A 16,703-nucleotide genomic window follows, 5' to 3' on the forward strand; every position below is an offset into this window, starting at 1 on the left:
CAAATTTTGTATCCACGCAGGGCTCTAGAGATGGAGTAAATACATGATTTTAAATCATCCAAAATCAGTAGAGAGAGGATTGGTGACTTTTTTTTATTGCATATTTCCAGGCACTACTAAATAGTGATGAGTGTGCAATAATCCTTTTGCCTAATTTCTAACTAACTTGAACATCATGGCTTCAAAAGTTCAATTCAAAGTTAAAGATTATTGCATTCCATTATGAAGAGAACATGGGGACAAAATCAGAGAGTGGAAGAAAAAAGATAGGCACAGAATTGAGCAGGTGTGAAACAAATACTAAGGCCCTCATGATGAAAGGTATTTAGGATCCTAACTTTCACTGCAAGTGTGTTTCTGTTGGAAATTAAGAGCCTAAATACCTTTGAGGATCTGGGCCAAAGGAGGGACAAAAATTCTAATAAAAAAAAATACAGTGGCCAAGATTTGTGGGTATACAGCTCCTTTTGACTTCACCGTAGCGAGCACAATGGGGTCTACAACCTGATTACCCCATTTGGGTGCTACTGCACAAAAAATAATATCTGATCAATATTTTCTCTCTCTCCAGTATTTTTCCTTATCTTAATAGATCATCTCTTTTTGTAAAGGATTTTTAATTGATGATGATTGTCACATTTTGTAATCCTGATTTTATGCTTTGTGATTGGTCTCATTCTTGGTTGCCAAGTTTGGTTTGTGACTTCAGCAATCTGCCAGTGAGATGTGGTGGTATTGCTGGTGAGGTTGATAGCACACACTGGATGGGATTGTTGTTGCAAGCAGGTTGTGATTTATGATCACAGATATGGCAATCTTCAAACAGCTGCCCCCTGCTCTTTATCAATTAGAACCTAACAGCGGTCATACTGGATCAGACCAATGGTGCATCTAGCTCATTATCCTGTCTTCTGACAGTGGCCAGTACCAGATGCTTCAGAGGGAATAAATAGTACAGGGAGTGCCAGTCCCAGTACCTGGCAGTCAGTGCCTCAGGAACATCCAGTGGGGTCCCAGACCATGAACTTTTCTAATTCTTTTTTGAACTCAGTTATAGTTTTGGCCTTCACAACATCCCCTGGCAAAGAGTTCCACAGGTTGACTGTGTGTTGTGTGGAGAAGTACTTCCTTTTGCTTTAAACCTGCTCCTTATTCATTTAATTGGTTGACCCCTGGTTTTTGTGTTATGTGAAGGGGTGTGATGGGGCAGCTGCCCCACACAGGCAGATGGAGGGTTAAAGCAGCCCTCAGGGAGGCTGTGCAAAACCCAACCAATGGGAGAAGGACTTGTAGCTAGCCTGTCAGGAGAAGGGTTGTTGGAGCAGCCAATCAGGGCCAGGGAGGGCCCTATAAGAAGGGCTGCTTAACAGAGCAGTCAGTCTTTCCCTGGAGTGCAAGGGAGAAGGACTGGCCGCCTTAGAGAAGTACCTTTGATAGAGTAGTGCTGGGTAGGGGCAGGGGAGCAATAGGAAGCTCTAACCTGAGGATTGCCAGTCTGAGGCCCCAGTACAAAGGGCCAGGAAGATGCTAGGGCTACGGGGAAGTGGCCCAGGGAAATAGGTGTTGGGAGTTGGAAGAGCAGCAGCGTGTGGCTGCCGGGTATAGGGTCAGTGGATTGGGGCCCAGAGTAGCTTCCTTTCCCCCCACTTGCCACAGAGGGCGTGTCCAGTATTCGGACTGCAGTTTACCCCTTGAGGTGAGGGGCTAGACCAAAAGCTGCAGTAGGCCACAGCAGCAAGTGGAGGGACTAGAGACAGCCAGTTCCCCCGGAAAGCGGGGAGAAAGCGGAGTGGGGAACAGCTGGAGGGCTGTGCTCAGAAGAGGATGCCACAGTCTGGGGAGCGACGCGGGTCTTAGAGGTGGAGCAGAAGTGACGGCAGTGAGACACCTCTAGCGGAAGGGGCACCAGCAACCAAGAGGTAATTCCCAACATGGCCAGCAAGAGGTGCCAAGATGGTGAGTCCTGCCCCTTCACAAGGGGTAAATAACACTTCCTTATTCACTTTCTATACCATTCATGATTGTATGGATCTCTATCATATCCCCCCTTTAGTCATCTCTTTTCCAAGCTGAACAGTCCCAGTCTTTTTAATATCTCCTCATATGGAAGCTGTGCCATATCCCTAATCCATGTTTGCCCTTCTCTTTGCCTTTTCCAATTCTGATATATCTACTTTGAGACGGGGTGACTAGAATTGCATACAGTTTTTCAGATCTGTACGTACCATGGATTTATATAGTGGCATTATTATATTTACTGTCTTATTATCTATTCCTTTTCTAATGGTTCCCAATGTTGTAAGCTTTTTGACTGCCACTGCACACTGAACAGCTGTTTCAGAGAACTACTCCAAGATCTCTTTCTTGAGTGATAACTAATTTAAACCCCCTCATTTTGTATGTATAGTTGGGATTATGTTTTTCAATGTGCATTACTTTGCATTTATCAACATTTAATTTCCTCTTCCATTCAGTTGCCCAGTCAACCCAGTTTTGTGAGATCCTTTTGTAACCCTTCATAGTCTGCTTTGGACTTAACTATCTTGAGTATTTTTTTATTGTCTGCAAAGTTTGCCTCCTCATTGTTTACCTCTTTTTCCAGATCATTTAGGAATATGTTGAACAGCACTGTTCCCAGTACAGATCCTTGGGAGACCCTGCTCTTTATCTTTCTGTATTGTGAAAACTGACCATTTATTCCTACCCTTTGTTTCCTGTCTTTTAACCAGTTACTGATCCAGGAGAGGACCTTCCCTCTTATCCCAGGACTGCTTAGTTTGCTTAAGAGCCTTTGGTGAGGGACCTTGTCAAAGGCTTTCTGAAAGTCCAAGTACACTATAACCACTGGATCATCCTTGTCCACATGCTTGTTGACCCCCTCAAAGAATTCTAATAGATTGGTGAGGCATGATTCCCTTTGCAAAAGCTATGTTGACTCTTCCCCAACAAATCGTGTTAATCTATGTGTCTGATAATTCTGTTCTGTATCATAGTTTTAGCCAATTTGCCTGATACTGAAGTTAGGCTTATTGGCCTGTAATTGCCAGGATTGCCCCTGGAACCTTTTAAAAAAAATCAGTGTTAAATTAGCTATCCTCAGTCATCTAGTACTGAGGCTGATTTAAGTGATACATAGCATAGTTAGTAGTTCTGCAATTTCAGATTTCAGATTTTTCAGAATTCTTGTGTGAATACTATCTGGTTCTGGGGACTTAACTCTGTTTAATTTAGCAATTTATTCCAAAACCTCCTCTATTGACACTTCAGTCTAGGACAATTCCTCTGATTTGATCAACTGGCAGCTCTTGTTTTCTAGCACTATGTCGAAACCCTCAAAAATGTTGTACAGATGGTGGGTATGCAGCTCCTTTTGACTTCACCACAGTTAGCACAATGGGGTCTACAACCTGATTTACCCCCTTTGGGTGCTACTGCACAACAAATAATAATACCTGATCAGTATTTTCTCTGGGTATGAGAGTTGTGCAGTATCTTTAAATCATTTAATGTTTGTTTCACTTCTGTAGCTGAAATTATGGTGTTAACCCGGTACAGGGTATTACCACAAGGATTTAACCACAAACCCCCCACACTACAGATCCATTCCCCCTCCTGTATCTGTCACCAGGGGTGATCGACCCTTTAAGAATACTAAGAAGGCAGGTATAAAGTACAAACAGGTATTTATTAAACAGAACCCCACAACCAACAACAAACAAGTGTAAACATAACAAAAGCATTCAGCTGTTAACCCCATAGATTGACTTGAAGCCAAGGACCTCAAAATAACACAGGTAGGTATACAAAGAAGTCAAGGCGATCAATACAGCACCATATCTGATGCTCCTACAGAACAAGGACTACACACAGGTTTGGGAGCACGACAAAACCACACGGGACACCAGGAGACAAGTACACAGGATCACACAGGAACAATGCAGGGGACCAGGAACGACAACACGACAGGATCGGGAACAACGGGTAAGCAGATCTTCTCTTCTTTTCTTGACTCATAGTCTTGGCTAGGACACAATAGGCACTGGGCTGCCACTGGGGCGGACAGCCCTGTGCACACAGTCCTTATATAGAGTCTTATCTCTGGGCAGATTACATAGATCAGTGGTTTTCAAACTTCTTTTCTGGGGACCCAGTTGAAAGTTGTTGATGCCCGCGACTCAGTAGAGCTGGGGATGAGGAGTTTGGGGTGTGAGAGGGGCTCAGAGCTGGGGCAGAGGATTAGGGTGTGGGGGTGAGGGCTGCAGGGTGGGTCTGTGAATGAGGGGTTCAGGGTGTGGGAAGGGGCTCTGGGCTGGGGGTTGGGGTGCAGAAGGGGGTCAGGGCTCTGGGTGGGGTTGGGGTGCAGGAGGGGTTGGGGCTGGGCTGGGGTGCAGGCTCTGGGGTGGGGCTGGGAATGAGAGGTTTGGGGTGCATGAGGGGCTCTGGGTTGGGGGGAGCTCAGGGCTGGGGCAGGGGGTTGGGGTGCAGGGGGGTCAGGGCTCTGGGCTGCGGGTGCAGGCTCTGGGGTGGGGCTGGGGATGATGGGTTTGGGGTACAGGAAGGGGTTCCAGGTTTGGGGGGATCAAGGCAGGGGATTGTGGCATGGGGTTGGGGTGCAGACTTACCTCCAGCGGCTCCTGGTCATTGGCACAGCTGGGGTGCAGAGGCAGACTTCCTGCCTGTCCTGGCATTGCGGACAGCGCTGCGCCCTGGAAGCGGCCAGCAGCAGGTTCAGCTCCTGACCTAGGCAGAGGCTCACAAGTGTCTCCGTGCAGCTCTCACCTGCAGGCACCGCCCTCCCCAGCTCCCATTGGCTGGGAACTGGCCAATGGGAGTGTGGAGCTGGTGCTCGGGATGGGGGCAGCACACGGAGCCCTGTGGCCCCCCTGCCTAGAAGCCAGACCTGCTGCTGGTCACTTCCGGGGCACAGCGCGGGGTTGGAGCAGGTAGGCACTAGCCTGCCTTAGCTGGGCAGCACCGCCGACGGGACTTTTAATGTCCTGGTCGGCAGAGCTGACCAGAGCTGCTAGAATCTCTGGGTGCTGAGCAAGCTGACTCAGTGCCTTACATGCTGCGACCCAGTACTGGGTCGTGACCTGAACTTTGAAAAACACTGACATAGATGACAGGATACTGTTCCCGTCTTAATTTTCCCGCCTTGAACAGAAAGGGCATCAACTGGCAAACAAGAAGGGGTAACAATATGGAGGGCAAACTACAACTCTGGCAAAACAAAATGGCAAATTGGAAAATTGACCTTACAATGGAATCAATGGGAGATTTGGGGGCACAAAGAATGAGGATTTGGGCCCATAGATCCTGATTCTACAACTTACAATGCACATGGACAGTCTTCTGCCTGTGCACCAAGCCCCACTGATTTGCATGGGTCTCTGCTTTGGCACAAGTTTAAGTTGCAGGACTGGACCTTGGTTCTACTGTAATGATCAACAATGAAATGTATGATCAGTGAACACCAAATAAATAGCATCACAAAGTGATACTGTACCTCAAGAAAGTACCTATCCTAGCCAGAAAGCTCATATTAGAAATTGATGTTTAGTCAAATAAAAGGGATTATCTACCTTGCTCTTTTTTTTGTGTGTGGAATAATAGGTCAACCAACATTTTCTGCAGACAAAGGCCCCAATGCTGCAAACACACATGAACGCACTTAACTTTACCAATATCAGTCATTCCATTGACTACCCAATGCATAAAGTTAAGCATGTGCATAAGTGTTTGCAGAATCAGAGTGTAAAGTAAATAAGGAAGTGTTGTTTACTCCTTCTCATAACACAAGAACTAGGGGTCACCATATTAAATTAATAGGCAAGAGGTTTAAAACAAAAGGAAGGATTTTTTTCACACAATGCACAGTCAGCCTGTGGAACTCTTTGCCAGAGGATGTTGTGAAGGCCAAGACTATAACAGGGTTCAAGGAAGAACTAGATAAATTTATGGAAAATAGCTCCATCAATGGCTATTAGCCAGGATGGGCAGGGATGGTGTCCCTAGCGTCTGTTTGCCAGAGACTGGAAATGGGTGACACCTGGCATTGGCCACTGTTGGAAGACAGGATACAGGGCTAGATGGACCTTTGGTCTGACCCACTATGACTGTTCTTTTGGTCTTATAACTGGCCTTAATTCTGATTTCAGCTTCAACACTTACTGCTGTGGCCTTTGTCAAATCATTTAATCTCTCTACCTTAATCTCCACAGCTGTTTAAAACACTGGGGATTGTAATGTTTACCAAACCCAAAGGACTGTTCTGAGCATTAGCTAGTGTTTGCAATGGAATCTGAAGTTGAAAAGCAGTATTCAAGCGGTAAATTACTATTAAAAATATTACAATATACTTTTTGGGTTAGTTTCAGTGAAAATATTATTTAATTTAATTTTTATTTTTTTTTTGTTTTTTAAAAATGCAAAAACTAAATGTGGTATAATGCATGAATACATTTGTAAAGAAATGGAGACAAATGAAGGTTGTGATCACTGGTTCAACATAGTAGTTAAAAATGTATGTTGGAGGAATTAAACCAAACCAAACCCTTGATCTAAAGCCTGAAAGAAGCAAAGGAACATGAGATGGGGAGAGCAACACTGCGCTGAACTCAGAATCAGCGCCACGTAGCCCCATGTGCACCCAGCCTTTCACTTCTGAAGGGTCCTGGGGATGTGCTGTGATGCCTCTTCTCCCTCCCTTTCCCCCCGTGGACTTTGAGGCCTGGATTCTGGCCTGTTTCCAGGAGAGCAGCGAAACTTACGAACTACATGTAACAAAAAGAACTTGGGCTGGAGCGTAGCGCCCAGAACAGAACCCACCTACCCAGTAGCAACAGCAGCGGTGCTCCGACCACCCCGCCCGCCTGGGCACCCCCCCTCGGCTGCTGTCTCCTCCCTCTTGGAGGCAGAGGGGTGGGATTTTTTTTTTCATCCACCACGTTTGCAAATTTTGCAGCAGCCGTGGGACAGGCCGCACGGCGCTTGGAGGCCAGGAATCGCTCGCAGGGCCCCTCGGACTCCCCCCAGTCTCCGGCCTCCCTTCTCTTCCCTCTCGCTGCATGGCGGGCTTGGGGATGCTGCCCCGGCGGTGGCGGCACCGCTGCTGCTCGCTGCTGCTGCCCGCCCTGCTGGTGAGCTGGGTGGCGTGCCAGGCTCCGCCGGTGCCGGCCGGGGAGCAGCCCTGGGACGGGCAGGATGTGCACATCGAGCGCAGCTTCGTGCCGGAGCAGTGTGCGCGCACGGTGCGCAGCGGGGACTTCGTGCGCTACCACTACCACGGCACCTTCCCCGACGGCAGCAAGTTCGACTCCAGGTACCACCCGGCCCGCCTGCGGCTGCCGGGACAGGAGCCGGGAGTGGTGGGGGCCGCAGAGAGAAGGAGCTGCCCCCCTCCGGGTGTTTGGAGTGTGGGGTCAGCAGTAGATGGGGCAGCGGGTCCGAGGGGGGAGTGGCCCTTAGGAGTTTTCAGATGGGGAGAGGGCTGGGGTGGGTTATGTTGGGGGGTGCCAGGGACTGATGATGGGGGGTGGGGTTTTGGGGGTGCCAGGAGATCAGGTGGGTTGTATTTTTTTTGTTGGGGTTGAAGTGTGTGTGGGGGGGCCTTCAGACCCCAGGAATTCCCAGACAGAAACACCCAATGTCCATCTAGTCCAGTATCCTGGCTCTAACAGTGGCCAGTATCAGATGCTCCCAAGAGAGGCACAAGAAGCAATCTACTTAGTGGGCAATTGTGGAATAAGCTCCCTGTAAGAGTTTCTCTCTCACCCTGCCTGAAGAAGTGGCTTTTTTAACCATGAAACCTTATGCCCAGATACATCTGTTAGTCTTTAAGGTGCCACGGGGACTCCTCCTTGTTCTCTCACCCCTGTCAGGCTTATTCTCTGAGGAGTGAGGGTTTATATCCTGTATAATATATTTCTCTCTCTCTCTCTCTCTCTCTGATAAAAGGTAGGCATTTGGAGAGCTCTAGGGAGAGTGTGGGGTTTTGGAGAAGGTGGTTTCCAGATGGGAGTGGGTTGGGGCTCCAGGGTTGCCTTGGAGGGGTCAGTAGTTTTGGTTCATATTTCCCCCATCCCCTGGTCATATGAAGTCACAGTCTTTTTGCACTGCACAAAGGTGTGAGAGCCACGTGGAAATATGGAACTATTGTATGTATATAAACTGTATAAACATATATTTTTAATGACAGGTTTCAGAATAGCAGCCGTGTTAGTCTGTATCCGCAAAAAGAACAGGAGTTACTTGTGGCACCTTAGAGACTAACAAATTTATTTGATTATTTCTGGCTGAGGAAACGCCTGTGAAATGTGAAGCAGAAGGGACTATCCAGCCCAAACACATCCATCAGACACTGCAGGCATGTACTCAGGGCAGCTGGCCCCTCCCACTGCTATAGCTCTGCTCAGTCTTCAGTGTGCTGACTTCATCAAAGCTCTTGCAGGCATGTTGCCTCAGGCTGGTAATCACACCCCCAACTTGAAGCATTGACATACCCCATGTGTTTATAAATGCCCAGCACAATGAGCCCCAAACCTGGCTAGGTCCTCTGGGTGCTATTTTAATAACCAGTAAGCAATATTGATGAAAAGCAATAATCTATGTAGGAACCCATATGACAGAAATAAATGTAGAAATTAACTGGGTCTATTTGTTTATTGTCTATTTGTCTGTTAGTCTGCTCTAGTTGTGGTTTACATTTTTGCGACTTACTAATTTATAGTTTTAGAGTAATTTAAAAAGTAAAAATCTGACACTGCATCAAGTTAGCAATTCTAGAAATTGAAGAGGTTTTTTTTATTGTTGATTAGAGTATTTGAAGACTTTTTTTTGAGGTGCTTACCATATAGGAATTAAAGATTGATTTGAATCAAATATATACTTACTATTTATTTATTTATTACGAAGTTTCTATTATGCTTCTTATAGCTGCTAGCTAGTTTTTTAAATTAAAGGTGCAAGAGAAGACTATATTAATGAAATCGGAGCAAATATATTTGGGTAGTGATTTGAAATTGCTTTATAAAAGACCTCTGTAGCCTAAAGAGAGGCAGGCTTCTATGATGGATAACTGTCAGTTTTATTTAGCTTTCTGCTTCAGTGATGAAAACTTTCATGAAACTTGGAAGCTTTTACTGTACAGCTCTTTCCAAGTTAGGTCTCTTTCCTACAAATCACTTTTATACAGACTTGTAAAATGTATTGCGGAAGTAACTGCTGTATTCCATCTATTTTTAAAAAACAGAATTCATGCCATTGTGTTTCTTCTTCAAATATGTGTGCTTATTTCCATGCCCATATAAATAATTTGGAGTTTTAGGTCTGGCTTTAACTATAGAATATTGAAGAAATAAAAAAATGCCATCTGTGTAAACTGTCAGTAAAATTAGTCATGCAGACCTGTTTTGATCTGGTATAGTTTTGCTCAGTTCTAGTCGATACAAATATATTTTTTTTAGATACTGTGGATTTGTTTTTAATGCATAATGAATTTGTGTGTTTTTCTATTTTAAATTGATCCTTGACATATTCATACATTCCCCAATTGACAAAATATGACGAGTATCAATTTCTCACTTAGAATCTTTAACATATAAATTTAAAATCTTATTCATTGGGTGCTTGTAGATATAGCAGCATTTGCTAGGAGCTTGTTTAAATTGTGTTTTCCAGCATAAGTTCTCTAGAAATGTCTGGGAAATATTGTTGAGTAGAAAGCGAATTATGTTTATCAAGTAATGTCTGCTTTAAGAAAAGTTATTGGCTATTGCAAAATGGTGGAGTCAACAGGGAGATTGCATTTACAAGCAGTTTAGGAATTCTAGGCCTGGGGCTATTAGGAGCCTCAGTGTGTTGTGGAAGTGATGTATGCAGTCTCTGAAAGCCCTGACTATAACAATATCCATCTACTGGCTGGTTTTGAGAATGCTGCTTGCAGGCAGAAAGGAGGACATAGCATTAAACAAAAAAAAGTTGTTCTTGTTATCTGAAGAAAATGACTTGAAGACAACATAAAGGCTTTGCAATGACAGGAGAGCAATGTAAGCATATATAAGATGGGGAATGTTTCAGAGGCTTCATTGCCTTCCTGTTATGTTTGTTGTTCACATTTTCTGTTAAAGAAAATTAAGTGCAACATTTACCGGTATTTATTCAGATGAACTGAACTGAACTACTACATCAAAGAAAGTACGTGGTATTGAATTTAATGTGGGTAAGCTTTTGCCACCCACGCTTATACTGTTGTGGGGAGTCTCATATTTACAGTGCAGCTGTGACCATTTTATGGAAAACTTTATTATAATTCAAATTTACCCCAAACACTCATACATCATCCCATTGGAAGATAAGTTCCAGTATATGTCACATTATTGGAACTGGCAAACTTGCTGTATAAAGCAAATCTGTAAATTTTTGATGTTTGTCTAAGTCTTAATATCAAAGAAATGGGTGTGGAGGAGAAAAATTTAGCTAATTAGCACATCCTACAATTAGCACCAAAAATAGTGCTTCCCCCTCTCTGGAAAGATATAATAGTAGCAATGAAATTTCATGTTACTAAGGCTTCATTATTTTACACCATATTACGGTGCACTTACCAGTATTTTTTGAAGTGTTACAAAATTAAACTACTCTTGTCAAAATAAATGAACGAACTATATTATGTGGTACATTTTCCTTGCTTTTTAAAAACTGTTTAATTTGCTTCTTAATTCAGTAATTTTGCAATAGATCCTCTGGTCATTGGTGTGAATTAGCAAAATTCAGCTGTAGTTTGATGTTTGTGTGAAGATACCTGTTACATCATTGAAGCATATGTGAGAGATAACAGGCTGAGATTGCATTGGGGTCAAATGGAGGTGTGAAGTTTAGGAGATGCTTTCATTAGTTTTCTGGTTTCCATAGCAGGTATGTCTGAAGCTCTAACTAGGTGAGCTTGGAACAAGATAAAATTAAACTAGCACAAGAGAGAGACATAGAGCAGTTTGTAAATAATCCATTTATGTTTTTCTTTCTCTGTCCCTCTCGTTAGCTATGACAGGGGTTCCACATTCAATGCATTTGTGGGAAAAGGTCAGCTTATTGCAGGGATGGACAAAGCTCTGGTTGGAATGTGTGTGAACGAGAGACGTTTTGTGAAAATTCCACCCAAGCTTGCCTATGGGAGTGAAGGAGTTTGTAAGTACAGCAGCATGGCTATAAATGATTTGGTTACATAGGATGTAGGAGATTTAATTAAGTTGATAAAATCTGAAGTTACAAAAAAGAATTGATTTGATGTTTTTTGGGTGGGTCAGAGGGCAATTTTCAGATACCTGCCATTCAGTGCTAAAGAATTAAAATACAGGGGCTTCACCAGTGAAGTCCAGGGCCAATGCTATGGTAATAAGGCAACTTCACTCTGCAGACTTTGCTAGATACAAAGACAACACTGTATCACCTTGTTCCTGGGTCATATTTGTTTGGAAAGTTGTATCCGCAACCATAAGGCTAGGATTATTCTAAAAATGAGGGTTCAGCTTAAAAATTAAACTTTTAAATAAATTTTGTTTTTACGCACTATTTTTACAAGTAACACCTTTTGTTTACCGTAACTGGAAAAGATTAAAGAGAGAGGCTTTGATCCTGCAATCAGTTAAGCGTGCGCTTAACTTTTAAGCATGTAAATGTTCCCTTTGGTTTCAGTGGGAGCACTCAGATGCATTGTACTTGCAGGATCAGGGCCAAAATATTGTTCTCTATTTTTTCGGATTGCTTGACTAGCATATTTGACAACATTTCATATATAGTCAGTTTCTCCCTGTGTGGTTTTTCACACAAAAACAGGAGAGAGGAGAACATTACGTGAACACCTGTCAGGGATGGTCTAGATAATAGTCCTGCCATGAGTGCAGGGGACTGGACTAGATGACCTATTGAGGTCCCTTCCAGTCCTATGATTTAAATGGAAAAACAAAAATGTTGAAAAATCACAAAAATTGGCTGAAGACTTAGGGTTACTATCTGAAGTGACTTAACTTTTTTAATTTTTACTGACTAGATTTCAAGTTGACAGAGTCCTTATAACATTCGGTAGAATTTAATAAGTAACCCCCCAGTTTCTTCAAGAAAAGCTTCTTACTCACTGCTCATGTGTAAAATTTTCAAGTCCCAAATGGAGGAGAATAGTCTAGGAGTATCAAACAGTTACTTGGAGCTTGATCTTATAACGTGTTAAGTGCCCTCATCTGTAGCAAAGGCAGAGTTCTGGCAGAGTTCACAGGGGGTTGAGGAGCTCAGCAAAATTCTGGATTGGGTCTTTACCAACGATTTAATTTTGTTCCCTCCTGTGTTATCCTGGAGGTATAATTACAGCCATTTAGTAAATATATGAAGTTATAAAGTACAAAGGTATAAAATTGTAAATAAGTATAAAGCTGTTGTTGGTTACCTTCTTTTGAAAACTTCTTCTTTGTGGGTGGCAGATGTGTGACGCTCTCAGTGGCCCAAGTAAAGTTAGATGATGATTAGTTTGGTACCCTATGAAAAGGTGGGTAACATGATAATGATTTTAACTTTTTTGTTTGTTTGTTTGTTTTGTTTGCAGCTGGTGTAATCCCCCCAAATGCAGTGCTTCATTTTGATGTACTTCTGATAGATCTCTGGAATTCTGAAGATGAGGTTCAAATTCAAACTTATTTGAAGCCTGAAAAATGTACTCGGACAATCCAGGTGTCTGACTTTGTAAGATACCATTACAATGGAACTTTCTTGGATGGGACTCTGTTTGACTCAAGGTAAGGTGTTAATACTTTTCTGTGGATTTTTTTAATATATCTGTTCTGGGCTACTTAAAGGAAGCTTTTTTCCTCTTTTTTTCCAAGTGGATAATATAACTAATGTTAATTACTACACTGTGAAACAAAGAGAGAGGACTTCAATAACTCAGACATAGGTTAGGGGTTTGTTATAGAAGTGGATGGGTAGGATTCTGTGGCCTGCATTGTGCAGGAGGTCAGACTAGATGATCATAATAGTCCCTTCTGACCTTAGAGTCTGAGTCTATGAGTCTATGTACCAGCATCCTCTATAGGATCAAATGTCAGACTTGCTCAAGTGTGTGTGTCTGTGTGTGTGTGTGTGATTCTTCCCTTCTAAAGGCTTGTACTACTAATGCTGAAATATAACAGAGGGTAAAATATTCACAAGTGCCTAAATCCTACATAGAAAACTCAATGAAGCACTTAAGTTCCTAAATCTGAGATTAACCTTCTAAATCATTTAGGCACTTTGGAAAATGTTACCTAGAATGTCTCCATTAGCTCAAGTTGTAGATGCCTGTGTTTTTGGAACAGAAGGTTGTAAATTGTATTCCTTGTGCCAAGTGTGAAGTGAGCTCTGGCAACTCATTGATGCTTGTGTGTGTAGCTTTTGGTTATTTATTTTCCTTTTTTTTTTTATTGGCTCTGTGATATTAGCTTTTTCTTCTTTAATTCTTTTAATTTTTAGCCACAATCGGATGAAAACTTACGACACATATGTGGGAATTGGATGGCTGATTCCTGGTATGGACAAGGGACTCCTAGGAATGTGTGTAGGAGAAAAGCGCATTATCACAATACCTCCTTACCTAGCATATGGAGAAGAAGGAGATGGTAAAAACACCCTCTTCCCTCCCAAAACTCTCCATTTTCTAACACAGATCTTTGCATTACGTAGTTAGCATTGTGAAAGCACCATTATTTCAAATTATGTATTAATGGAAAATACTTTTCAAAAGTAATTCAGGATGTGGTTTATCAGCAAAGTGTAGGTATTTTTTTTCATAAATAGTAGGCTGGTTTATTGATAGATGAGTGCTTAGCATTGACTTAATTGTAATATATAACATGGTGAAGTTTAATTTCTTTGCAGGTAATCTTTCTATGAAGAATAAATTCCATATGCTTTTTAAACTGGAAGTCAGGTGCTTCCTTATTTCTTCTAGACAACTGCCACAGCAATTTGACTTCTCTTAATAAATGGAAAGTCATCTTAGAGTTCCCAGTTTCTGTTTGTTTCTTGTTGCTAGTTTCACTAATAACAGTCCATCAGTAGGCTGTTTCCTGGACTCCACTCACACATATCCGAGCCACTGTTTGTGAATCCATGCCCATGCCCATCATTGATGGTAAAGAGTCGTCTGTGTTACTTCACAATATATCCCAGATCAGATCTGGAATTGCCATCCTGGATCAGACCTAGTGTCTTTCTTAGACAGTATCCTGTCTCTGTCAGTGACCAGACACTTCAAAGGAAGAGGCAAGAATGCTGTAGTAGCACCTGTCCCTCCACATTAGGTCTCATCCTGATCCTGAATAGTAAGAAATTGGCTCTAGTGCTGAACAATGAGGTTTAATATCCCTTCCTTGATTTTTATCATCATGAATTATGATAACTCTGGATATTCTTATTATCCATATAAATATCCAATCTTTCTTTGAATCTTGCTTGACTTCAACGACTTCCTGTGAGTTCCACAGTCTAATTATGCATTGTGTGAATAAGTATTTCCTTTTGTCAATGTTGAATTTGCTGCTTTTAATTTCATCGAGTGAACTCTTTTCCTTGTCTTATGGGACACGGGGAACAGAAGTTCCAGTATACCTTCTCTGTCCCATTTGTTGTTATATATACACCCCCCCCCCACACACAAAAGTATGATGGAAATACTCACTAATTCAGAGACCCTGGTCAGATGCACACACGGTACATAGACTGCTGTCATCTTTAATTGGAGAAACCAGTATTTTGTATGACCGGGTGTTATCACAATGGGTTCAGTATAAATATACCTAGAATAAATAAAATAATGGGATTGGAGGACAACCCCGCCCCTGGTGGAGCGTTGGATGGATGACTGAAAGCAGATTTCACTATGTGAGGGGGGGCCCCTAATTCTGCAGTACCTTTTTTTTTTTTTTTAAATTCATTGTCCTAATAGCCAAATCTGCTATCTGGGGTGTGAAAACAAAATATTATATCATGAAAAGGTTGATCAAAAAGTTGAATTCTTTCTAGAACTATTGCTCTGACTTAATTCCTTCTTCCCCATCTCACACGTAGGTAAAGAGATTCCTGGTCAGGCTTCTCTGGTTTTTGATGTGGCTCTGCTAGATCTTCATAACCCGAAAGATGGCATCACTATTGAGAACCAACAAGTGCCTGAATCTTGTGAGCGAAAAAGCCAGACTGGGGACTTTCTCAGATATCACTATAATGGCACACTGCTGGACGGCACGTTATTTGATTCCAGGTAACCAAACTACTATCCATTATATGGATAGAGCGCTGGACTGGGACTTGGGAGACCTGGGTTCTATTCTTGGCTCTGGCCTGCTGGGTGACCTTGGACAAATCACTTCCCCTCTCTGTGCCTCAGTTTTCTCCATTTGTAAAATGAGGATAATACTGGCCTCCTTTGTAAAGCACTTTCAGCTCTGATGATGAAAAGCGGTATACAAGAGTTAACTATTGTTGATACCAGTCTATATGTGTACAATATACATCAGAGGTCGGCAACCTTTCAGAAGTGGTGTGCCGAGTCTTCATTTATTCACTCTAATTTAAGGTTTCATGTGCCAGTAATACATTTTAACGTTTTAGAAGGTCTCTTTCTATAAGTCTATAATATATAATTAAACTATTGTTGTATGTAAAGTAAGTAAGGTTTTTAAAATGTTTAAGAAGCTTCATTTAAAATTAAATTAGAATGCAGAGTCCCCTGGACCGGTGGCCAGGACCTGGACAGTGTGAGTGCCACTGAAAATGAGCTCGCATGCCGCCTTCGGCACGCGTGCCATAGGTTGCCTACCCCTAGTATACAGTGTGTGTGTGTGTGTGTGTGTGTGTGTGTATATATATATATATATATATATATATATATATATATATATATATATATATATATATATATATATATATATATATATATATATATAATATGAGGCTTCTTATAACACTGTTGTAGTGAGTAGGAATGCTCTGGAATTCTTCCCATTTCCCATCAATTTGTAAAGCATGTGGGACTTGTGCGTTTCAGGCAGTAGTTAGGAGTGGGAGCGGGGAGGGTGTATCTCCTTATCAGAAGTAATTCAAAACTTTGAGCATGTCAGTGGGATTAAGAGGAGTTGTTGTTCATGCTTTGTATTGCAGTATTGCTTAAGACACCACCTGAGGTTAGGGCCCACGGGACTAGGTGCACTGTATACACATAGTAGAAGACAGCCCTTGCCTCAAAGAGCTTACACTCTAAACAGATAAGACTGACAAAGGGTGGAAGAAAAGAAATATTATCCCCATTTTACAGTTGGGGAACTAAGGCACAGAGATTAAGTGATTTGCTCAAGATTACAAGAGAAGTCTTTGGCAGATCCGGGAATTGAACCCACATCTCTTAGTCCTACTCCTGTGCCTTACCACAAGAGCATCCTACTTCCCTACTTGAAAACTTTGCACCTTGCAGAATCAGGTCCTTAAAAAAATACTAAAGAAAAAAAGGACATAAGTAGGGGCCAGTTCATAATAATAAGATTATTCTGTGTGTCCAGGAACACTTCAATTTATAAAGCCATATGGTGAAAAATGTGTGCAATGTTATCTTCTTATCAAGAAGATGAAAGATGGCAGATGGAATTCAGTGTTGATAAAGGCAAAGTAATGAACATTGGAAAACATAA

The 16,703-nt window shown here is 42.3% G+C and overlaps 1 protein-coding gene across 5 annotated transcripts in view; it reads left to right on the forward strand.

Annotated features, from left to right (window-relative positions):
- The window catches only part of FKBP9 (FKBP prolyl isomerase 9), a 58,933-nt gene that overhangs the window by 18,721 nt on the left and 23,509 nt on the right, over positions 1–16,703 (forward strand). Inside the window, exons 1-7 of one of the 5 annotated variants that reach the window (XM_039526600.1) lie at positions 1,613–1,919; positions 3,853–3,981; positions 6,222–6,328; positions 11,039–11,184; positions 12,593–12,782; positions 13,495–13,640; positions 15,091–15,280. In XM_039526600.1, coding sequence (XP_039382534.1) covers positions 11,097–11,184; positions 12,593–12,782; positions 13,495–13,640; positions 15,091–15,280 — 614 coding nt within the window. In that variant the 5' untranslated portion in view covers positions 1,613–1,919; positions 3,853–3,981; positions 6,222–6,328; positions 11,039–11,096. Of the gene's footprint in view, positions 1–1,612; positions 1,920–3,852; positions 3,982–6,221; positions 6,329–7,067; positions 7,322–11,038; positions 11,185–12,592; positions 12,783–13,494; positions 13,641–15,090; positions 15,281–16,703 lie in introns of those variants that run through there. The other 4 variants (XM_039526599.1, XM_039526597.1, XM_039526595.1 and 1 more) reach the window with 4 other exon arrangements.

The sequence above is a fragment of the Mauremys reevesii genome, linkage group 2 (assembly GCF_016161935.1).
Source record: "Mauremys reevesii isolate NIE-2019 linkage group 2, ASM1616193v1, whole genome shotgun sequence".
In the NCBI taxonomy this organism is placed as follows: domain Eukaryota; kingdom Metazoa; phylum Chordata; order Testudines; family Geoemydidae; genus Mauremys; species Mauremys reevesii.